The 25,984-nt window shown below is 40.1% G+C and overlaps 1 protein-coding gene across 3 annotated transcripts; it reads right to left on the bottom strand.

Moving 5' to 3' along the window:
- Positions 1 to 7,864: 7,864 nt before the first annotated feature.
- lrrc73 (leucine rich repeat containing 73) lies at positions 7,865 to 25,372 on the bottom strand. 3 transcript variants are annotated; one of them, XR_013819576.1, is made up of 7 exons: positions 24,704 to 25,372; positions 21,252 to 21,412; positions 20,290 to 20,412; positions 19,818 to 19,918; positions 10,742 to 10,937; positions 9,421 to 10,628; positions 9,313 to 9,326 (listed from the first exon to the last, which is right to left on the bottom strand). XR_013819576.1 is itself a non-coding variant. In XM_079855856.1 (6 exons), exons 1-6 carry the CDS (start codon positions 24,973 to 24,975, stop codon positions 10,534 to 10,536), a joined length of 948 nt encoding a protein of 315 aa, XP_079711982.1. In that variant the 5' UTR covers positions 24,976 to 25,372; the 3' UTR covers positions 7,865 to 10,533. The 3 variants fall into 3 exon arrangements, 2 of the variants coding, with proteins under 2 accessions (XP_079711982.1, XP_079711983.1); XM_079855856.1 differs by having other exon boundaries at positions 7,865 to 10,628; XM_079855857.1 differs by lacking the exons at positions 9,313 to 9,326; positions 9,421 to 10,628 and adding an exon at positions 8,103 to 8,665.
- Positions 25,373 to 25,984: the final 612 nt, after the last annotated feature.

The raw sequence follows: 25,984 nt of genomic DNA, 5'->3' as shown, positions 1-25,984 counted from the left end.
TTAAACAATGGGTTTGAACTGTGCACACTTTGACAGCGTCGCCTCCAGGCACTGCTGTGGTTCATGGATGTGTGTTTTCGGTGTGACGTCACGCTCAGCTGAGCCGGTGTAGGACTGCCCACTGCTGGTCATGAGGGTCTAGTGCTGATTAATGCACATAGCAAAAGTGTGCTAACAAACCTTCAGTGGAATTGTCAAACAATTACAAGCACTAATTAGGGTCAGTAAAGCATATCAACAGAGCTGACAAGAATTATCTGGTGTTTTGTCTGACAGATTCCAGCATGACTGCATAAATGAACACCTTGAGACTTTAAAAAGCAGCATCGTAAAAAAAAAAAAAAGGGTCCCACTTTATATTAAGTGCCTTTAACTACTATGTAGGTCTACTGACATTTAAATTAATCATTTGACACAATGTACTTATGTACATCATTTTTTTTTTTTTTTACATTTAAAAAAAAAAAATCTGCATATTCACCAATTCCTATAATAATTGATTAAATAACTTTCGGTAACACTTTATTTTTTGTCCCTTTTGAACATTCTGTTGACTATAAGTAACTTTGCAACTACATGTAAACTGTCATTAGAGTATTAGTAGACGGTCTGCTTAAAGGGATACTCCACTTTTTTTGGAAATAGGCTCATTTTACAACTCCCCCAGAGAAAAGCCTAGAAAATCGCAACTTTACATTTTCCGTCGGTCTTAGCTACAAATGTAGCTACAAAACGTAACTACAAAAGAATAACTACAAAAGAGTCAAGTTTTAAATAGGAAAAATATCGAAACTCTTTGGTCATTTTTTTTGAGAGAGATGCTAATGGTCTTGTCCGATTCAATGATCTATGCTAAGCTATGCTAAAAGTGGTACCGCCAGACCCGGAGATCGGCTGAATGGATTCGAAAACGGTAAAACTCAACTGTTTAACTCTGGGGGAGTTGTAAAATGAGCCTATTTCCAAAAAAAGTGGAGTATCCCTTTAATATCTGCTAAGTCTTTATTATGATGCTCCTCCAACAGACATTCTATTGACTATATGTAACTTTGCAACTACATGTCAACTTATTCTAACCCTAACCCTACCAGTCTACTAATACTCTAATAACACTCTAATGAGAGTTAGTAGACATGCAGGTGCAACGTGACTTATAGTCAACAGAATGTGTTAAAGGGACCATCAAAATACAGAACCTGATATTTCAACCACTTGTGGATGAAACCACATTCGAAATGTCTGGATGGACCTTGCTTCCTTAATCCCTTGTTGGTCACATTAATCCAGTTAAAATGGTTATTTTGCCCACATTCCTTTATCTTTTTCAACATATTCCAATTTGTATTAATGAGTCTTTTCTTTTTTTACTACACTTTAAAAAAAAAATGCTGGGTTGTTTCAGCCCATGTTTGGGTCATATATGGAGAAACCCAACCACTGGTTTAAAATTTTCAATTAAATATTTAATTGAAAATACACTTTAGAGTGTAAGTACAATTTAGAGTGTAAATTTGATGGCACTTTGCATTCATTTCTATGGGGAAACAAGCCGGTGCTTCTCAAAAAAAAGAAAGAAATCTTCAACTTCTTAAATTTAGAGGAGGCCTTGCGCTTCCTGACTTCCAACAATATTACTGGGCTTGTAATGTTAATCAGATTCTCGACTGGAACAGCTCGATCCACGCTGAAACCAGCCCTGCTTGGGCTCACATAGAGATTGCATCATCCAAAGGTACTTAGTATTCTGTTATTTGCTCTCAGCTTCCTTTAGCTCTTACTCCACGAGCCCATCTTACTAATGCCTGATTGGCCAAATTCTTTCCAGATAGGAGTGATGCCTGTGATCGTTGTGAGCAGTCTTCTGATGATCACCTTCATATGTTTTGTAGCTGTCCCTTCTGGCAGACTTTTGGTCAAACGTTTTCGATGCGCTTAAAAATGCTCAACACAGACCTGGACCCCGACACACTGACAGCCCTCTTCAACATGTGCTTGACACCTGACTGATCTGCCTCATCTCGCCGGGTTATCACTGCTACTGCAGTTTCAGAAGAACCATTCTTCTTAAATGGAAACATGTTGCCCCCATATCATACGATAGGTGGATCCAAGAAATCTGTTGTTGTATTAGACTCGAGAAGTTACGATGTTCACTTGCCGGATCCCTCAGATTTTTTCATAAGACTTCAAAACCTTTCTTAGACCACATTTAAGATTAGCTGTGTTCTCCTAATGATAGTGGGGATGCACTATAATTAAATCCTAGCAACAACTAATGGAATAAGAAAATATTCATATTGGAGAATTTATTTATTTTTATTTTTTTCTGATTCCTTTTTTTTCTTTACTTCTCCCTTACCTTGAATGTAGGGTGTGAGTTACTGGTTCTGTGTTAATTTGGTAGTTTGAATGGAGGAGGGAGGGCTGGAAGGAGCCATTTAATTTGAGACCATCTGTAATTTTATTTTTTATTTTTTTATGTTTAACAAATGTACAGTTTATGTGTTGTCTTGTTAAATACCAATAAAAAAGATTTGAAAAAAATCCTGCATATAATTATGTATGTAATTAAAGTAGATTTATGATAAATATATATATATATATATATATATATATATATATATATACTGAGAATTTTACACAAATATCTGCAAAAAATAACATCTTTTAAAATAATCACTGTATGGCAAAACAGCCCAAAAACCCCTGACTATCTGAGTCACTTAAAGTGTAGCACTTAATCAGTGTATGTAGTGGCAAACAGTTTGACAGTAACATAGTTGACAAGCTCACCAGGAAAAACATCTCTTTCTTTTGTAATATCAAAATGGTGTTTAATGATTAAAGTCCCCCTGTATTCAACAGCACTTACCATTGATCACCAAAATTACATATTTAAATGTTTTTTCCTGTGAAAAAACAACAACTTCATGCCTTAAAATAGCTCTACAGCCTTGTTTCATTTAGTATACGCAGAACCATGAATATGCAAATTAGCCCCGCCTCCACTCACTCACACCAGCGCAGAGACTTGGTTAGCCACAGTAAACTTTATAATCTGTAAATTGATGAAAACACACTGAGATGCACTTACTGCCTCAGATTCGCCCGTTCTAATGACGGACAGAACACTTAAAGTCCTGTAGTCAATAATTTTATCCCTTAAAACTCATCTTTGATCACCAGAATGAGTTATATTTAAAAAAATGTTCCTTGGAAAAATGTCTTCATGCCTTAAAATAGCTTGAATGTAACTCTACACCCGTGCCTCATTTTGAATATGCGGTTCTATGAATACGCAAATGAGCCCCGCCTCCACTCACTCACACCCGCTCAGAGATCCACTGGTTGACGATCACACGTTGATCTGATTGGTTACAAGGTAGTTTGTGACGTCAGAAACACCAGAGATTTCAAACCGTGTTTTTGACTGTCTTTGGATCACTGCAGTTTTAAGGAGAAAATTCTCAGCAATGGTGTCGACTTATGAATTTACACATGGTTTGTCTTAAAGCGTATTAAAAACACCACATAGACACATAAACAACATTAAAAGCTGGATTTTCACCACAGGGGGACTTTAAGCTTCGCAACTAGCAGATACATTACACTGATACAATATATAAACTGAAACCATTAGTTGTTTATTGAGAATGCATATTGTTTTCACACTTTATTGCTGATGTGAAATGAACCCTAAATTATAGTATTCTACTATCTTTGCTCTGCCAATGAAAAAAACAACACACAGTTGAAGCTGAGGTGTTTTTGAACGAATCGGTCGAATTCATGATTCAATGACTAATGAAAGATGTCCCACTCATCAGCATCCACTGGCATGTCATGTAACCTGCAGAAAGACTCGAGATAATTACAGACATTTTGTCCACTGGCTCGGATCTCATTTCAGTTTCATCCAGTTTCTTATATAGTTTAGACTAATGAGTATTTCATCATGCAGAATCCTTTAGCATACTCCTGTCAGTGAAGAGGATTCATTACTGCATTACCCACTGGAAAATTGGCCTTCCATTTGTCTCAGTTCTTTAGCAGCTCGGTAGATTGATCGGAGGCCGTTCATTAATTATAGACAATGATCTCCTTATTATTTGGCTTTCCTGGCAGCCGCTGTATGAGAGAGGAGATAGACACGACTACACTGGGTGTCCGTTTCCGCATTCGATCCCTGGCCGGAAATAGAGAGCCGCTTAGTCAAAGTCATGGAAGGGAACATTAGATGTCATAGTACGTGAAAACACATCTTATAAAGCAAAGTTTTCCCCTAAATCGAGGTCCCAATGAGGAAACAAGCTTATAAAACATACAGGATGAGTTTTTTTGAAAATGCAAAAATGCAAAACCATTATGTCTATGGAGAGTCCCCACAAAAGATAGTGAAACCGTGTGTGTGTGTGCGTGTGTGTGTGTGTGTGTGTGTGAGAAAACCCTAACAATGCACAGACTGAAATGGAACACTGTTTGTGATTTAATAATTAATATTTTTGTTGGCAATATAAAATTAACTAACATTGCAATTATCATGATTTTAATAGTGAATCTGATTTAAAAATTAATGAAAATTTGAAATTTTTTGTAAATAGTACTGTTTATTACTATGTATTGTTACACACACACACACACACACACACACACACACATAAACTGTGTGTATTTGTATGGTATTCCATATATATGTACATATGTGTGTGTATATGTATGTATACATGCACGTATATATATGTATACATGCACGTATATATGTGCACATATACACACACACACACACACACACACATACATATATACGTATATCATACAAATACACACAGTGTTGTAAGATGATATGCTCTGGCCAGACTCAGACTCTTATCATAAAAGAAAAGGTGCTGTGTAAGTCTTGGCTGGAAGCTGCACAAAGCTTTTGAACTCCACATTACACAGGAACCCCTGCGCTGTGGATTCAATTAATGACTCAACACAAACGCTTTTAATACCCTTGTGCTATAACTGCATCTGAAATGCTCAAAAGCTTGATTTCCTAAGAAAAAAGGCTCTCTAAAAACAGCAGGCTTTTAACACATCACACCGCTGTGCGGAAGAGAAAGTGCAGGTTAAAAATGCATGAAGCACAAAGATCTGGGAACTCTTAAATGTGGATCACAGTTGTTCTAAATGGTATAAACAACATAATCATCTTTGCGCAGGAGCCGCTGTAACAGTACCGAAGCACTGAGACGTGACGCCGATGTGACTGTAATGGTAATGTCTGCCTTTTTTCACTGCGCTACGCCACTTTTATGCTTGGATGTATTCCGAGTATGAGTATCGTATTCACGCTGCACAACTGCCTGAATCCAAATGAAGGAGACTGTGAAAAGATGGTGACATCAAACAGCATTAGAGGACATCAGACACCACACTGAAGCTTCTGAAGCACACACACACACACACACACACACACACACACACACACCTGTGTAATGAAAACAGACAGGTGTTCACTGGAGAGACAGGATCATACAACCTGTGCCAGCAATATATATATGACAAATAATGTACAGTCATTGCACAATGGCGAGTCACTTATTACGTGGCATTTCAACAAATAAATAAATACATGAATTTATTTGAGTTTAAATTATTTAATAATTTCACTTTATAATTGCTTTCACTAGAAAACAATCGACACCGGATGAGTGGACTCATATTACAGAATTGTCATGGATTATGGCGAATATAGGAACAGTTAGGTTATAGAAGTAAAGACACTCCTACTGTGATTTCTGAGGTTGTTCATTTATTCCATAAGCTTTTGTTGCCATCAACCACTTATTTGTAAAATAATCACGTTTAACAGCTGAATGTGTGGTGAAAATGTACATTGCCCATGATAGTGTTGGATAAGTTACTCTAAAAAAAAGTAATTAAATAAAACAGTATAATGCATAAATTATCCCGCTGTGGTGAAAATTAAGCTTTTAATGTTGTTTATGTCTATGTGGTGTTTTTTAATATGCTTTAAAGGATTAGTTCACCTCAAAATGATAATTTCCTGATAATTTACTCACCCCAATGCCATCCAAGATATTCATGTCTTTCTTTCTTCAGTGGAAAAGAAATTAAGTTTTTTGAGGAAAACATTTCAGGATTTTTCTCCATACAATGGACTTCAACGGTAACCAAGTTGTTGAAGTCCAAATCAATGCCGTTTCAAAGGGCTCTGAAGTGCTTCAAAGGGCTCTGCACGATCCCAGCTGAGGAATGGGGTCTTGTCTAGCGAAACGATCAGTCATCCCCCCCCAAAAAACCCCACAAACTTTTACTTTTAACCACAAATGCTCGTCTTGTATCATCTCTGAGATGAGCCACGTATTACGACATCACGTTGGAAAGGTCACGAAAAAAATAAAAATAATAATAATAATAAATTAAAACAAAGATGTCGGACGATATTGAAGTTGTAGGGGAAAATGAGATGGAATTTTTCACCCTTCCCTCCCTTTTTGAACCGGAGTACACAGACAAATAACTTAGATAGATGACGTGACGCGTGACCTTTCCAACGTGATGACGTAATGCCTGGCGCGTCGCAGACCAGCACAAGACGAACAATTGTTTTTTTTAGAAAATGACCGATCGTTTCGCCAGATAAGACCCCATTCCTCAGCTGGGATCGTGCAGAGCCCTTTGAAACTGCATTGATTTGCACCCCAATGCCATCCAAGATGTGCATGTCTTTCTTTCTTCAGTGGAAAAGAAATTAAGTTTTTTGAGGAAAACATTTCAGATTGTAGATTTTTCTCCATTCAGTGGACTTCAACTGTAACCAAATTCAGGTGAACTAATCCTTTAAGACAAACTATGTACAAACTCACAAGTCGACACCATTGCTGAGTATTTTCTCCTTTCAACTGCAGTCTCAAAGACACGGTTTGAAATCGCTGGTGTTTCTGACATCACAAACTACTTTGTAATCAATCAAACCAGGTGTGTTTGAGTGAAGGCGGGGCTAATTTGCATATTCATAGAACCATGTATAATAAATGAGGCAAGGGCGTAGAGTTACATTCAAGCTATTTTAAGGCATGAAGAATTTTTTTTTTCAAGGAAAAAACATTTAAATATGTCATTTTGGTGATCAAAGATGAGTTTTAAAGGGATAGTTCACTTTGAAATAAAATTTTGGTATGTTTTAGCTTACCTCAAGGGCATCCAAGATGTAGGTGTCTTTGTTTCCGCAGTAGTTTCAATTTTGATATTTTTAGGTCAAACCGTTCTTGTCTGTCAGTCATATAATGCAGGTCTATGGTCAACACATCAAAGAGCATGCACGCCCTCAGATCACTTGGACGTGGTTGTGTAGAGGTAAAAACGATATAAATACTGTTCATTTTCTCACACAAACCGCTCGTTTCGTGTCTTAGGCTATCAATGTGTACTTACGATGGGGAATTGTTTAATTTGGACTTCTCTGTGCATGCTCTTTGAGACAGTGACCATAGACCTGCATTAAATGACTGACAGACAAGAACGGTTTGACCTAAAAATATCAAAATTGAAACTACTGCGGAAAAAAAGACTCCTACATCTTGGATGCCCTTGAGGTAAGCTAAAACATACCAAAATGTAATTTCAAAGTGAACTATCCCTTTAAGGGATAAAATTATTGACTACAGGGGGACTTTAAATCCACTATTGTTTGATATAGAATATATGGTCTATCATTTTGCAATACACTTAAAATATATGGTTTCTATAAATCTAATCAGCAACTTGAAATTAAGTTTTATATTGTCCATCTTTTCTTTTTTTTTTAATTTGATTGTCATTCGCAGTGTTTCATGTGATTGTAGTTTTTTCCCTCATTAAAGACGTTAATTACAGTCTTGCGCCTTTGTCTGATTTTCAAAAAACGGCTTTAATGAGGGGACGAACTAAAAGACGTTAACTGTGCACATTGAAATAACACTTTTTTTTTTTTTTTGTGCAAAATATGCACATATGAACAAATATTTACAGACTCATCTTTGCAGACTCATGGGTAATGTAGTTTTCCACCAGACATTCTGCTCTTAAACACAGTTAAATAGTGTGGGCTTGCACGCGTGAAATCCACATGTACCAGATGTGGCCCAGATCTGGGCCGACACTATGTTGCTGTCTGGGATGTGTCATAACTAAACCATTCCACTGCAAATTATGGCCATTCAATACTAACCATGTATATCTCTTTAATGTAGTTCTTATCACAATATTTGAATTGTCGGGTCAGACACAACAAGAACAAACAAAACAAAATCAGAGGAAAAAAGCATTTAAAAAGATGTAAACTGATTTATTCAGGCATCAGGCTATCACATCAACCCTATACAGCTCATCTAACAGAGTATACTGTTATCGGTTAAATACTCATTTATAAATAGACTGTACATCTGTAAAATAAATAATTCACTATTGCGTATTATAAGTCACTTGGTGTTTAAGGTTTTTGTTCCAGCTTGGAACTGTCTTGCGCTAATTGCTACAGGTCATGCGGTGCGAGAGGTCGCGCTCTTGCAGTGGTCGAGCACAAAACATAGGCAGCTCCAGAATCACATCTCTGTCTCTGCCAGAAAGCTCTCGCCCAGGCCTGATGTCATCAGGACCATCTGGGAGCTGGAAGAGTCTGGAAGGGTCAGAGACAATTTGGTAAATGTTTGAGATGTATGAAGAGGACAGGAAAAGGCTACTCCAGTTCTTAGTCTACTAAAGATTCTTCCTTGCAGGGATAGTTCACATTCTCTCATGTGAGAGACATCTCTTTTGTCCGGTGTATTTTTGGAGAATATCCTGGCCGCGCTTCCTCATATACACTACCGAAGTTTGGGGTCAGTAAGAATTTTTTATGTTTTTGAAAATATCATACTAAGGCTGCATTTATTTGATCAAAATACAGTAAAACAGTTATGCTGTAAATATTATTGCAATTTAAAATAACTGTTTTCTATTTTAATATTTTGTAGAATGTAATTTATTTTTGTGATCAAAGCTGAATTTTCAGCATCATTACTGCAGTCTTCAGTGTCACATGATCCTTCAGAAATCATTCTAATATGATTTGATGCTCAAGAAATATTTCTTATCATTTGTTGAAACATTTGTGCTGCTTAATATTTTTGTGGAAAACCATTGATGTTTTCAGGATTCTTTGATGAATAGAAAGTGCAAAAGAACAGCATTTATTTGAAATAATTGTTTTGTTACAATGTAAAAGTCATGTATTCATTTTTTTACAAGAAAAATCTTACTGACCCCAATGGAAATGAGAGGAGACTGGGTCTTTCAGGCTCCAAAATCACACACACACACACACACACACACACACACACACACACACACACACACACACACACACACACACACACACACACACACACACACACACACACACACACACACACACACACACACAAACATAAGAACCATAAAAGTAGTCCCTGCATCTTGTGTACCATATGCCAAATCAGTGTGGAACAAAAATTTCAGCTTTCCTTCTGAAGATCATCTTGCACAAGCTCTGAAATTGACTATAAAAGTCTTGTGGACTATAAAAATTGGGGCATTGACATCATTGGCCCTGTTTACACCTGGTATTAAGATGTGTTTTGGTCGATCGGATCACAAGTAGACGAGGGAGACACATTCCCGTTTACACCAGGTGTTTTAATCTGCCTCTTTTGTCCACTTTCATCCACTTCTGTCCTGATTTCTTCGAGGGGAGAGTCTGTCTATGTATAAATGTATGGACTTTTTCAGATCTTTCGATCTAATGGATGAAATAAGCTCACGCAATTTACATATGAACGTGACCGGAAACGGCGGAAAACACACACACTTGCTGGTCGCAAGACTGCAGTGTGTGTTAGAAATCAGGAATGGTGAGAGAACATTGTGCTTGGTATGTTTTTCCACTTCAAACCTAACTTGGGTCTTCAGCCGATAACATTTAAATCCCGTCTGGCTAGCGCTAGAGTAGACGGTCTTTTGTGGCTGTTTGAACGCATTTGATCACATGAGCGTTTACACTACGAAAGCAATCCGGATGTGTTTTCTACCTCTGGAAGTGGTTGAAAGTGGACAAGCTCAAAACAGTTACACCCCGTTTACACCTGTATTTAGCATCCACTTGTGATTCGATCGACCAATACGCATCTTAATACCAGGTGTAAACGGGCCTATTGATATGGAGTACTTGTTTGACACTTTTAAGGAGTTTTTTTTTTTTTTATCATTTTGGAGCTTGACATCTCCAGTGCCCATTAACTTTCATTATATGGAAAGGAATGGTCAGGATATGTATCCAAAATTCACCTTTTGCGCAAAAAGTCATACAGGCTTAAAGCGGCATGAAGCTGAGCAATGACAGAATGATCATTTCTGGCTGAACTCTTCCTTTAAAATGTATCTTTACTAATAATAACCACTAAGTCTAAAGACTTCAGTACATACAGGACAGAGAACTCACAACTTGGCAAATTTAAGAAATTAACATTTCTATTTCGTAAGTAGTAAATGATCTCTCCTAAATAATGCATGAGAAATGTGAATTTCTGTACTTCCCTTTTGCCCCAGCCTCTTAGAACCAGTTACTGCAGGAAAGTCATCCACAAACAAAGAGAGGAAGAGAAAGCGGGAAATCTAAGTGAAACAGTCTTGAAGCAAAGAGAACAGGCTGAGAGAGAGAGGCTGGGTCAGCCCTTACTGCTGTGGGGAACCCAGCTGGGTTTCTCCCTGGGGGTCACCGAGCTCCCGCGAGCCTCTCCGTCCTTCTCTTCCTCTTCCTCGCCTTCGGAGAGGAGATCCGAGATCTGCTGCTGCAGCTCCGGGCTGATGTCGTTCTCCGCCAGAACCAGGGCACGCAGGCTGGTGGGGTAGTTCTCCACCATGTCTAGGAAGATCTGACCACAGAGGAACAAGGAAATTATAAATGTTAGAAATGTATTGCTAAAACATATTACAAAGACTGGGAACTGTGAAGTACTGAATTGTTGAGTTAGACCGTTAAACAGTTTTTCACCATTGCTGTGTTCCGGATTTTTGGGGCGGGGCTAAAACGGGGCCTCGATGACGCACTGGAGCCCCTGAGCTCCTGGACACGCCCCTATTTGATGACGCACTGGAGCCCCTGAGCTCTTGGACACGCCCCTATTTGATGACGCACTGGAGCTCCTGGACACGCCCCTACTTGATGACGCACTGGAGCCCCTGAGCTCCTGGACACGCCCCTACTTGATGACGCACTGGAGCTCCTGGACACGCCCCTACTTGATGACGCACTGGAGCCCCTAAGCTCCTGCACACGCCCCTACTTGATGACGCACTGGAGCTCCTGCACACGCCCCTACTTGAAGACGCACTGGAGCCCCTGAGCTCCTGCACACGCCCCTACTTGATGACGCACTGGAGCCCCTAAGCTCCTGGACACGCCCCTACTTGATGACGCACTGGAGCCCCTGAGCTCCTGAACACGCCCCTACTTGATGACGCACTGGAGCCCCTGAGCTCCTGAACACGCCCCTACTTGATGACGCACTGGAGCTCCTGGACACGCCCCTACTTGATGACGCACTGGAGCCCCTGAGCTCCTGGACACGCCCCTACTTGATGACGCACTGGAGCCCCTGAGCTCCTGGACACGCCCCTACTTGATGACGCACCGGAGCCCCTGAGCTCCTGGACACGCCCCTACTTGATGACGCACTGGAGCCCCTGAGCTCCTGGACACGCCCCTACTTGATGGGCGCACTGGAGCCCCTGAGCTCCTGGACACGCCCCTACTTGATGACGCACTGGAGCCCCTGAGCTCCTGGACACGCCCCTACTTGATGACGCACTGGAGCTCCTGGACACGCCCCTACTTGATGACGCACTGGAGCCCCTGAGCTCCTGGACACGCCCCTACTTGATGACGCACTGGAGCTCCTGGACACGCCCCTACTTGATGACGCACTGGAGCCCCTGAGCTCCTGGACACGCCCCTACTTGATGACGCACTGGAGCTCCTGGACACGCCCCTACTTGATGACGCACTGGAGCCCCTGAGCTCCTGCACACGCCCCTACTTGATGACGCACTGGAGCCCCTAAGCTCCTGACACGCCCCTACTTGATGACACACTGGAGCCCCTGAGCTCCTGAACACGCCCCTACTTGATGACGCACTGGAGCTCCTGGACACGCCCCTACTTGATGACGCACTGGAGCCCCTGAGCTCCTGGACACGCCCCTACTTGATGACGCACTGGAGCCCCTGAGCTCCTGGACACGCCCCTACTTGATGACGCACTGGAGCCCCTGAGCTCCTGGACACGCCCCTACTTGATGACGCACTGGAGCCCCTGAGCTCCTGGACACGCCCCTACTTGATGGCGCACTGGAGCCCCTGAGCTCCTGGACACGCCCCTACTTGATGACGCACTGGAGCCACTGAGGCTGGCCCCTCCCCTTAAAATATAAATAGAGCACATTCACATCAGTTTGCCGCTCAATCGCGAGTAACTGTCAGTACTATTAGTTACTACAGCCTACAGTTTGCTAGCTAGCTATGCCTTCGTCACGGAAATGTGTCCTTATTTAAATTTCCGAAAAACGATCACATCAAGAAGAGGTGGATTAATTTTGTGAAGAGCCACCTTGATGGAGAGCTGATGATCACCGCCAAAACCCATCTCTGTAGTGATCATTTTACACGGGATATTTTTTATTCACATTGATAATCCGCTGTTACTGGTGAATGGGGCCGAATCGACTATCTCCCGCCTCGGCCTTCATCCTCCCGTTGCGCCGACAACTGGTGCCATCATCGGCGTGCCCACCAGTGAGTGAATTATACTCAGTGTTTACAGTGTTGATATGCATCAATAGGATTCCTTAGACAAGTAATTTCAACTATTATCTGTTCACAAAGCAGTCCATTCCAACAGTTTAATTCACAGTGTGACTTAAGATATTGTCATACATTTGAGTTGTCAATTCTATGTTATGAACAATTACAGAAAAGTTATCTAAACAATTTAGAGCATATTCTGTTTCTCAGCTTGTGTGTTGCAATAATAATATTCAGCAGTCCATTATCTCATGGATTTATGCACATCGTTTTCATACTTAATATAACAACCATGATGGCTGTTAGTTTGATCTGTAACTATAAAGCGTAAAAATATTTTTTATTCTATGTTATTTATTGCTAGCCTAGGTTTATTTGGCTAAGTTAGGTTATGCTAGTTACATATAGGGCTGGACCCGAATATTCGAATATTCGTTTGGTGGGTTGGTATTCGATTTGATAATTTGACATTCGAATATTCGTGTTTTTTTTGCACACCTGGGATCCCCCGCGAAACGGTTCTCATTCGCGCTTGAATAAGGCCGGCGACACACTGGCTGCGTGGCGTGAGCGTCTCAGCTGTGTGGCGTGTCCGTTTTTCGGCTCCCATGTTAACAGGTTGGAGTTTGCACACTGCCTGCGTGAGACACGCGTCTCAGGCGCAGCTCGAGCCACGCGGAAAACACGCATGCTAGAAATAGAACCGACGCCTAAGTGTTCCAGCAACGGGAGTATTCTCTGGCTAGAGCGCAGAACAGCGGAGTTTGTATGGACCGAAGTGCATGCCTGAGCTTGTGTTTTGGGTTAAGCTGCGTTGCTTTGACATTGTGGAAAATAATTTAACTTGATTTCGTTTTTCTTTATTTAAATTTCGTTTTTTCTTTATTTAAATTTTGTTTTTCTTTATTTAAATCTACCCTTTACTGTGTCAGTAATTTGTTAGTCAGAAAAATATTAGACTACCTTAAGTATTGCTTAAGTTAACAGACCTGTGTGTGTGCGTTTTATATCACTAGTGCAGTGTCCATTCTCGGAGCATAAGCCCTGCCCGCGTGAGGTGCGCCGCTTCCCGCTCGCGCTGTTCTGTAGTTTACTGTTTATTAATTCTGAACGTGTCGCGTCTCGTGTCCATCTATATTGCACCAAATGCTACACTGCACTCCCTTGTGAAGTCGATTGGATGAAAGGTTCTCGAAATAATCAAAATGCAAACGGACATACAGACACATAGAGATTCCTGCCTTTATTAGAGAGAAGAATATGTTCTGCACCCTCTCTCCGAAGCTTCGAATATTCGATGTTCATTACTACCGAAACTTCGAAGCTCAAAAAATGGTATTCGGACCAGCCCTAGTTACATATAGCTAACTTGCATAAAAGGGAGAAAAAAAATTTGAGTGACAGTTGAGTGTGGCGACGGCAGCTTTCCCGCGAGTGGGCGTGGTTTCAGCGCAGCTAGCGGACACGCCCCCAGCGTTTGAGAGCAGAGACTACTGCTCATTTTTTTAAGATTTTGATAGCTTATTTTATGTACTTGCCGGCTTTTTTTATCATTCAAATTTGGCTGGGTGGCTAATAACACATTTTTCTGTGGTGTGACAAACTCAGAACACATACTTAATTTTGACTTTACAGGGACTTTAAAACTGAGAAGTTTTTCCTTTGAGTTTTCCGCGCACAGACGACACCATTGTCAGAACGATCTCGATCCACACGGATCCGCGAAAACGACTAAAAACGCTGTATTCTGCTGCCAGGACAGTAGATGGCGATGAAACACTATAGACTGAACTTTTCGAAGACATATAGAAGACTATAGAGCTGGTAAGTCCCGCCCATCCGTAAAACCCCAAGTGGACCTCTAGGTTGAAAAATCGTCAATGCAAGTGAATGGGAGAAAATAATTATTTTCTGATCCCGTTTGAATTGTGCCATGAATGTGAACATATGTTGTCTGTGAATGTTTTATATAATTTTTCATGTTACGAGTTTGACAGTATATTGTATGATTCTTTGGCTAGCAGTTGTGGATCACAGGAATTTCACAACGTCCTTGTGGCGAGCAGGACGAGGTCGAGGGCCGTGGGAGGACGGCGCGAGGCCGGTGTCGTGATTATGATGAGCCACACCTGTGAGACGCACCGGTCTCGCATCTCTCACGGAGGAGCGGAGGCATAAAGGAGGAGCGACGACAGTGAAGAGCGAGAGAGGACAGGCCTGTGTTTTAGTTGATGTTTTGTTTTTGTTTGTGTCGCCAGCAGTCGTCCGTGAGGGGCTGCTGGCTTTTACTTTCATTTTGTATTTGTTTTATTTTTATTATTAAAATCTTTGAATGTCCGCCGGTTCCCGCCTCCTTCTTCCCATAACAACGTACCCCGTTACAGTGACGTCACCCCATAACACATTTCCCTCCACTTGTCAAATCACGGTGCTAATGCTGTGATAATCTATGGAGACAGATCAAGATGCCTGTGTGTTTTGTACCCAAATGTCAACATTCAAACCAAATCGGCTGTTCTTTCTTCAGATTCCCGTCGAAAGCAGCGAAGAGTTGTAGTCCACAAAGTGCTCTCACACAAAGTCTAACTGTATCAAACTTTTACCTGCTAAATTGTAGCATTCTTTACACGAAAAATTATATTAAAAATTCACAGACAACATATGTTCACATTCATGGCAAAATTCAAACGGGACCAGAAAATAATTATTTTCTCCCATTCACTTGCATTGACGATTTTTCAACCTAGAGGTCCAGTGGGGTTAGCGGAAGGGGCGGGACTTACCAGCTCTATACAAAAAGACAAAACATCGTCATTGTCTTCAAAGATTCGCTTTTTTGTTTTTCAGCAGTTCAGCATAGTTTCAATTCTATGAGAAGAGGGAGTCCACACCACATCTATAATGTTAGGCTGCATAGATTAGGTCACCCGGAACCGGGAACTACATCAGGTGACCAGGTTTCCATTTCAGTTTTGCGAAGTATTTCTTTTTCGAATTGCCTGAAAAACCACCTCATGCGAACGTGAAAACTTTTTTGCGATAAATGGGAGTTTTTGCGAAAAATACGTGTTTCTATTAAGCGTATTTTCAATTCGCAATTTCAATTTGCGCAATTTGAAGGGTAATGGAAACCCGGCTAGTGTCTTCTCTCGCCTCTAGCTCCCTGTGAGATTCAAATGTTTATCGGGATTCTCAGCTTAACTGCCCAGAACCAAGAGACTTTCAGTGCTGAAAAACAAAATGAAATTAGCCAGAAATATTCAATAAATAAACATGCAATGAAAGGAAGTTTAGCAGTATTAAATGAATGATTGGCGTTCCAGTGTGCCTTAAGGTGCGGTTACATTAGCGAAAGTGGGTAGGAAAGTAGCGATTACCTTGTATGCATCACGCATAATTTATCACTGATTTAATTTAGAAAATGGTTGAAGTGGAGAAAGAATAGGGTTTAGTGGGCAAAAAGCCACTGTCTGTTGTCAATAGCGTAGCGATGTATGAAGCACAGCTCACACCGAATCACTTTCAAACCAAGCAGCTTTCTGTCAAGAAATCCCGAACGCGTGGATCACTATTGAATCGACTGGGTTTTTCCGGTGAAAATTCGCTGAGCAACAGTAAACGACACTGCGCCTTTAAGCTCTAACTTTTCTGCAGTCATTTGCATAGTAGATTGTGTTGCTCCACATTATCATCAAATCAGTACAATGTTCGAATACTTAATAATCATGATACAGATTATTATGACTGAAATATTATAATTTCAGATTATTATGACTGAAATATTATTACAGTTTAAAATAACTGTATATATTGTAAAATGTAAGGTATTCCTGTGATCAAAGCTGAATTTTAAGCACAAATACCCAGATGACCTACTGCACCTGCTGAGATTCTGCAACCAATGAGCACTTTCCCATCCAGTGGCATCAAGAGAGATGAGGAGCTATCAAGTTCTCTATCAAAGACTTCATGGTGTCTTTTCAGGACAAAGGTCCAAACGTTGTAATTACAGCCTTCATGAGAGGACCACACACACTGGAGAACAAACACTCAGATCACAAATAAGAAATGTTCGGTACAACCTTGCCCTCTAGTGGAGAATTCTGAAGACAAAAACCCTCTAATTTTACCTCCTTTCTACAGTCCCAAAGGATGCAGAGAAGGTTTTTAAACTAAGGAATGGTTCATCCATTTACTGATGTCATAGGTCATGTTGTATTGACCCTGTGGTGTTTTCTTTCTTCCATGAACACAGATAACATCTCATTCTGTGCTTCATAGAAGAAAGATAATAACATGAGGCTGCAATGACATGAGGATGACAGAGGTATTATGGCTTAAAGTTGTGCTTAATCCATTATTTTCCTCCACAGTGCTATTTTTCAGCAGGTGGTGATAGGATTACTCATCTGGTTTATGAAGTGCATATCTGATCTACATGCCCAATCTCCTTTCAATTGCAAAATTAATGTAGCCACTGCACAGATTACCTTGTATGCATAATTCATCACTGATTTAATTTAGAAAATGGTTGAAGTAGAAAAAGAATAGGGTTTATTCTTGCAGAAATCAAAGTGAACTCCATGGGCAGGGTCTTTTATATATATATATATATTTATTTATTTATTTTTTTTTAAGAATTGCAATCTAATAGGCATTAATACACGTTTTGGAGTGCAACTAAATATCATACGATGTTCTAGCTTAATGGAATAATTTACCCAAACATGAAAATCCTCATTATTTACTCTCATCATTTCTTTCTTCAGTGGAATTGTGAAGAATAATCTGTCATCAGGATATTCTTAAAACATTTTCACTATACCATTCAAAAGTTTGGTGTCGGTTATATTAAAAAAAAATTTTTTTGTAAAGAAGTCTTTCTGCTCACCAAGGCTGCATTTCATTGAACAATACAGCAGCCTAATATTGTAAAATATTATTACAGTTTAAAATAACCTTCTTTTCATTTGAATATATTGTATAAGGTAATGTATTCCTGTGATCAAAGCTGAATTTTCAGCATTATTACTCCAGTCTTCAGTGTCACATGATCCTTCAGATTTGCTGCTCAAGAAACATTTCTGATTATTATCATCATGCTGCTTCATATCTACACTCACCTAAAGGATTATTAGGAACACCTGTTCAATTTCTCATTAATGCAATTATCTAATCAACCAATCACATGGCAGTTGCTTCAATGCATTTAGGGGTGTGGTCCTGGTCAAGACAATCTCCTGAACTCCAAACTGAATGTCAGAATGGGAAAGAAAGGTGATTTAAGCAATTTTGAGCGTGGCATGGTTGTTGGTGCCAGACGGGCCGGTCTGAGTATTTCACAATCTGCTCAGTTACTGGGATTTTCACGCACAACCATTTCTAGGGTTTACAAAGAATGGTGTGAAAAGGGAAAAACATCCAGTATGCGGCAGTCCTGTGGGCGAAAATGCCTTGTTGATGCTAGAGATCAGAGGAGAATGGGCCGACTGATTCAAGCTGATAGAAGAGCAACTTTGACTAAAATAACCACTCGTTACAACCGAGGTATGCAGCAAAGCATTTGTGAAGCCACAACACGCACAACCTTGAGGCGGATGGGCTACAACAGCAGAAAACCCCACCGGTACCACTCATCTCCAATACAAATAGGAAAAAGAGGCTACAATTTGCACGAGCTCACCAAAATTGGACAGTTGAAGACTGGAAAAATGTTGCCTGATCTGATGAGTCTCGATTTCTGTTGAGACATTCAGATGGTAGAGTCAGAATTTGGTGTAAACAGAATGAGAACATGGATCCATCATGCCTTGTTACCACTGTGCAGGCTGGTGGTGGTGGTGTAATGGTGTGGGGGATGTTTTCTTGGCACACTTTAGGCCCCTTAGTGCCAATTGGGCATCGTTTAAATGCCACGGCCTACCCTGAGCATTGTTTCTGACCATGTCCATCCCTCTGATGGCTACTTCCAGCAGGATAATGCACCATGTCACAAAGCTCGAATTATTTCAAAATGGTTTCTTGAACATGACAATGAGTTCACTGTACTAAAATGGCCCCCACAGTCACCAGATCTCAACCCAATAGAGCATCTTTGGGATGTGGTGGAACGGGAGCTTCGTGCCCTGGATGTGCATCCCACAAATCTCCATCAACTGCAAGATGCTATCCTATCAATATGGGCCAACATTTCTAAAGAATGCTTTCAGCACCTTGTTGAATCAATGCCACATAGAATTAAGGCAGTTCTGAAGGCGAAAGGGGGTCAAACACAGTATTAGTATGGTGTTCCTAATAATCCTTTAGGTGAGTGTATGTTTTTCTTTTTTCTTTTTTTTGATGAATAAAAGTTCAAAAGAACAGCATTTATTTGAAATAGAAAAATTTTGCAAAATTAGAAATGTCTTCACTGTCACTTTTTCATCAATTTAATGCATCCTTCCTTGCTGAATAAATTTTTTTTAGTTTTTTTTTAAAGCGTCATAACATCAAACTACTGAACATTAGTGTAACGTTTATGTTCCACAGATGAAATAAAGTCATACAGCTTGCCAGTGTCGCCTTTTTCGTCTTTGGATTTTGGCTTGCTTAGTTGGGGACATTTAATATTCAACAATAATATTGATATGCCTGCATTGACACCATTATATGAGAACTGAACTGAGCTGGATGATGACATCACTGATTTCTCCAAAGCAGCTATATATATATATATAAATGAACTAAATTAAGAACTTTTTTACAACATAAATGAACCATCACTGAACTTACTTAAGCTGGACTATGACGCTATTTTCTTCTAAATCTGCTGTACAGCAGAAACAATCTTTGTTGTATTATTTTCCTGTTATCACTGTAAAGCTGCTTTTGAAACAATCTGTATTGTAAAAAGTTCTATATAAATAAAGGGGACTTGACTTGTTTCATGAAGCAGTTTTGAGTTTGGAAGGTACCTGTGCAGACTGATTGGTGAGTCCGGTTCCCTCCAGGTCCAGAACTTCAAGAGTTCGACTGGATGCGACAGAGACAGCCAACATCCCAGCGATGTGATCCCCTGGAAACCACAAGCAGAGGGAAAAGCTGAGACAGGGGACTGGGACGTGCAAACCTAGCGCTTTTCAAAGAGCAAACCCTGCGTTTCTCCAGCAGTAACATTTGTACTCTTGGCTAGCAGTTTCATTCACGGTCAGCAAAATAAATGTCTCAATATATACACTGTAACATCTACACCTTCCACTATACTTCAGGAAAATACTTGCATCTTTGAATTAATTGTTAAATAGATTTATGTGTCAAGCGTATAAATGATTAAAAATGCTATACAGTAAAACTGCCTGAAAACAAATCCCTGATTGTCAGTTTAGCGATATCTGTGTATCATGGCCAGCACATATCCATACCTCAAAACCGCAGAAGATCACTCACCTAAGGGATTGTAGTCGAGGTTGAGGACCCGTAACTGTGAGCTGTGAGCCACGGCGATGGCCAGTCGAGCCCAGCCCTGGCTGCTGATGGCTGGGTTAGCACTCAGTGTCAGCTCTTTAAGCCCTGCGCAGTATTATTGATCACACTGTTGATTCATAATAGCTCCCAGTATGCTTCTAGGTCTAAAGCTACTTTCCCAGCTAACAGGGAATGTTCTTAAAACTTCCCTAACATTCTCTCAAAGTAATGAACAAACTTTCTTCCAGTAACATTAATAGAATGTTCCTTCAGTTATCTGGTCCTTAATAATATTCTCAAAATTTTGGCACAAAAACATCTATGAAAAGGACGATCGTGTAAATTTTTTAAATGTTACTTCTTGTTTCAGAATGTTCAGTGAACATTAAAAAGTAACAGTCTCATAATGTATCTCCTTAAGGTTCGCATAACTAATAAAAGTTTTTTTTAAAAACATTTTTTAAAAACTGGACGCTTTGAACGTTCAGAAAACATTCAGAAATAACATTAACATTATGAAAATGTTTGCAAAACGTTCTAAGAACATATTTGTGTTTGCTGGGATTACAGTATTTTCAAAATTATTAAAAACCTTGAAAACACACAGCCTACAAAACCAAATGTGTTACAAAACTACAAAAACAGCTATTTCAACTACAGAAACAGGTTATTTCATTTATTATTTTAAGAAAGTAACATGTTTTCCTGTATTCGCAGTGTGTTCAAAATGATAAATGTGCTTAAGCACTGAGAGAGTGCAGCAGAACTACAATACATGTATATCAGTTTTGCACAAACGCTGTATATTTCTGACATATTTATTGGCATATGTATTCAGCCAACGTAAAAGTACTGTAACATACTCCACTTAACATAACATATATAACTGCTCAGTTAATCTCAATGTATCACAGGTTTTTGTATGGAAAGCTGTGATGTTTTACCCGATTTAGCTCCATCCGGAGGAAGCATGCCACAAATGATGCGAATGGCCTCATCTCCCAGCATGCAGTCCCCCAAATCCAAGGACACCAGAGAAGGGTGAGTGGAGAGGGCTCCATTCAGGGTGACCAGTCCTGCATCTAAAAGTGGACTTCCGTGGAGACTATAAGGGGCAAAGTGAACAGAGATGGACATTACGTTCTGTGCTAAATTTGCATTCCCTGAAGGTGATTTGTTTTTTGTTATTCTGGTTGAAAGTCTCTTCACATCCTGATAGCAATCACTAAGTTAAGTGGTCTAAATGTATTTATATCGTCTGTGGAAGGTGTAGAACCATTAAATGTTTGTCCAATCATTGCTTTAGGTCTGAATGCAATGATACGATGTCCTATCTGCCTGTCAACATGCGCAGACTGAGCACTTCATCTGCGTGTTTCATGCTATGCAGAGTTAGACAGACGTCAGTCACTGAGCACCACAAACGAAACAGCAGCCGCCTTTTCTTGAACCAAAACAACGAACTTAGGCCCTGTGTCCACAAAAGCGTTTTTTCACGAGGCTGGCGCATTTTTCCAATTGTTTTCAATGGGAGCGTCGAGTTTTTAGAACGCCATGAGCGTAGCGAGGCGCTGAGCGTGTATTTAACGCTCAAGTGCTGAGCGCTCGGCGGTTTTTACCGGTCGCCGAGAGTTGAAGAATGTTCAACTTTGGGTAAAACGTAGCGCTCATCACTGTCACTTTTTACCCAACCGTTCAATCACAGTGGAGGAGGGGCGGGACTAATACCACACCGACCAACCGCCACATTCTGCTTGTTCAACGTCAACAGAAACAACAACAAGCTTAATAACGGAACAAAATAATTTAAAACAAGAGCCAGACCAAATACTTTACATTGTATCGACATTTTAATATAGAAACAACACACAAAAAAACTATCTGTGAAATTAGATACTAGTAACACTTTCGCGGATATTACGTATTATAACAAGCAAAGCGTCTCAAATGAAAAAAAATAATGCTCCCAATCGCCCACAGCTAGCCATTTTCAGCAGAGCGCCTTTAAGCCAGCTGAAACGCTTTGGTGGACACACGGCCTAATGCTGCGTTCACGCCTTGACTACTGTAATTTGGATGGAAGTGATGGAAACTAGGGCTGCAGCTATTGATTATTTTAGTAATTGAGTATTCTACCGATTATTCCATCGATTAATCGTGTAATCGAAAAAAAAACTTGTGGAAATAAAAATCGATCCAGCAGACATTTACAACAGTACAACAGACTTTAAAATGTCTTAAAATACAAATATATAATAAGCTATAATAATACTTTCAAATAAAGTATCCAAGTAATCATATGGGTTTTATTGAACAACACTGTTAAAATACACCATGTAAAATAAATGATATAAACTAATAAAAACATAACTCAGTAGTGGTATTAACATTAAGTGACATGACATCTGACGCACAGAAGCCAATGGCACGTCGCTATACTTGACGCTATGACACATCCGGTCTTCATTGGCATGTGCCACTGACATTGTCACGACACCTGACTGACACCGAGTCGCAGAACATGTTGCTGTATGGTGTGACACCTCCAGTAGTGACCGACAGTGACAGATGAATTGAGCAGCTATACTGACGTAATTGTGACACAAAATCCTAAATAAATAGCCTAATTTAGTGATATTTTAAATATCAATTAAATGCATTAAAGTCAGTAATATTTTTTTCAAACATGTTATTTGCGTCACATCTGTATTTGAGTGGCATGTGCCACTGAATGTTTTGTAATACCAGTGCTACTTTATGTTGTTTATCACGCCCATTCTAGGAAAGACACGAAATTAATCTCTCATGAGTCTCTCAACAGTCGCATCCGTTACTGTAAACCTTTATTTTTGCATGATGCTGCACGGACGCACGCCGGTAGGTGTCAGTATAAGTAGGCCTAAGTGTGACACTGGCCAGCGCAAGATTCTCATCCATGGCTTTAATTTTTCAATAATAATTTTATGGAATTATGTATAATAAATAAAATCCATTTTTGTTGTACACATTAACTCAGCGATGTAATAAATCATATGTTTGACAGCATAAAGCATTGTTCTGCAAGTGTTCAATTGTTCCCCAATTGTTCTGCAAGTGGCACATGACGCAATCCAATGGCACATCTCAAGTTTCAGTGACACATGCCACTATCCACTGGCACATGCCAGTTGGCATGTGTCACTAAAACTGACACGTCTCCTTATGTTGTGGCACCTCCTCCAGTAGTGACACCTGCAGCTGTCTGCCAGAGTAGATGATGTAACATATGCACTTATCTGCAGAACGGTAATTAATATGTTGCTGCCAAACATATGATTCATTACATCATGGAGTTAATATGTACAACAAAAGTGGATTTAATTTATAGAATAATTCCATAAAATTATTTTTTAAAATATTTTGAAATGTTTGTTGAATTTTTAAAATGCACTGAGCACTTTTTTGCACTTGTATAAATAAAGAAGATTGCTAGTATCTCGGCATGTAGGCTAATCCTTTTTGGATTTGTAGCCTAACAAATTATTTTTTTATGAAAAATCCATTGTCCATTGACAGCTACGCAACTGACACTTTGTCTTTGACACTTTAAAAAGTTCATAAAGAGATCATAAAACTAATATGATTTGAGCAGTTTAGTCCAAATTTTTTGAAGAGATTCAATTGGTTTATAATGATGAACAGATTGAATTTAGGCTTTTATTCACATTTAAACATTGATCAGCGAACATAAACAGAAGCTCACCTGCTTGACGCGTGAGAACAAACCTCATTGGTTCTTACAGAAGCTGCTGCAACACGAGAATGAACCTCATTGGTTCTTGAAAAAGCTTAAACTAGAGAATGAACTTTATTGGTTCTCACACATCAAGTAAACATGCTTGAGCTAGCTTGCATTTACCATAAATCATCTGATGTGTGAGTTGATGAATGTTTGCGAATAAAAGCCTAAATTCAATCTGTTCATCATATAAAGCGATAGTGTCTCTTCAGAAAATGTTGGAATAAACCGCTAAATTCATGTGGATTAGTTTTACGATCTCTTAATGAACTTTTTAATGCGTCAAAGTGTCAGTTGCGGAGCTGTCAATGGAGGGACAGCTCTCAGATTTCATCAAAAATATCTTAATTTGTGTTTCGAAGATGAATGGTAAATGTCTACTTGTCAACTTGTCATTTGTCTACTTGTCAAAGTAAAAACGAAATGGCCTTTCTTCGATCAAGTCTCTTAAGTCGTTAACATTTAATAAAAATAAATAAATAAAAAAAAGTCGTAAAGCCTGCTCGCTTATAGAAAAGTACACAATTAGCACACTTCCCGATAATGTCGCTTGAGTACGCGCGATAATAATATTGTCGCTCGCTTGCCCAAATAAAGATTCCTTTCGGAAACACTCACAAGAGGGTCTGAATGGATCTGTTGGCCTTCAGCGCATCTGCCAGATGCTTGGTCCGGCCGATAGTGGACACCACGCCGAGGTTCAGGTTGAGCTGAGCGAGGGAGTGTGACTCTGCGACGCCGCGACACACACGGCCGAAGTCTCGGTCCGACAGCTGACAGCCGCGCACGGACAGCAGACGCACGCTGTTCTCCTTCAGGCTGTCGCAGATGTCTTTCACCTCCGCACAGGACAGCGCCTCTCCGGTTATCTGGATAGAGCCCGGCAGCATCTCGGTGGTGTCAGGCTTGACTAACGCGCATTATGGATCCAGCCGACGCCAGAGCACCAGCGACAGGCTCGGGATAACGCGGAAGGTGGTGCTGCTGTTTCAGCGTTTTGTGCTTCCCCTGTGTCTGCCTCCCGACATGATGCTTGGGGATCCTCAAGGCTTCGGTCTCTGCAGCATGAACGATGATGACGATGCTGGTGCTGTCGGTTACTGTGCATGCACTAAAGGTCGCTCGCATTAGATTGTTCCCATCTCACTAACACCACCATTCAGGCATTAGGCGACTTCAGGCTTGAGGTAATCCGCCTGACAGCTGATGATGGTGGGATTGGCCACAAGGAGAGAAGAACGTGCGTCTGTGTGGACGCGCGCGCGCGCGTGTGAACGGAAAATGGTGCGCGAGGAGTGTTGCCTACATCTATTCCACTGTACCGATTATAACTTGGGTCGTGGAAGTAGGTTGCATATACTGCATTAGAAAATAGATCACTGGGACAAGTTGTCACACATTTTACCCCAGTGAATAATTGACTGTGTAGGTTTTTATTTTTGAAAGTGAATTTCTGACACATACCGACAAATAAATAAATATTTAAATACATAAATTGCAATGTCAAATTGATTAATCGCATCTAACATAATACGATATGTGTATACACATATATATTGTAGCCTATAGCCTACTTTATATGCACGCAAATGGTATATAAAGACAAACTTTTATGTTAGATGCGATTAATCGATTTGACAGCAATAATAAATAGATTAAAATATATATTCACTTTTATTACCTGTGAAAAGAGATAATACAGAATAGGCTACAGTTCAACCACTACCTACATGTCTGTTTCAGACTGTTCTCTGAATGTGTCAGTAGTTTTATTGTGTCCACTTGTTGCAACTGCTTATTAGAAGGTGCATTTAATTGTTCATGCGTATGCACAAATAAGCTTCATCCATCTGCAGCTCTGTGGCACACATGAGGCTTTTGAATAATATATTGAATGGA

This window comes from Squalius cephalus (genome assembly GCF_949319135.1).
Source record: "Squalius cephalus genome assembly, chromosome: 21".
Classification (NCBI taxonomy): Eukaryota; Metazoa; Chordata; class Actinopteri; order Cypriniformes; family Leuciscidae; genus Squalius; species Squalius cephalus.
The sequence above is the reverse complement of the archived record's forward strand: the minus strand, read 5'-3'. Positions and strand labels throughout refer to the sequence as shown.

Bases quoted from the DNA above. Each gene is read 5' to 3' on its own strand.
- lrrc73 (XM_079855856.1), bottom strand. From the start codon at position 24,975: ATGCTGCCGGGCTCTATCCAGATAACCGGAGAGGCGCTGTCCTGTGCG. The intron at 20,413-21,251 runs GTAAAACATCAC...AATACTGCGCAG, and splicing joins TCCGGATGGAGCTAAATCGG to GGCTTAAAGAGCTGACACTG. The intron at 10,629-10,741 runs GTAAGGGCTGAC...ACTTTCCTGCAG, and splicing joins CAGCTGGGTTCCCCACAGCA to TAACTGGTTCTAAGAGGCTG.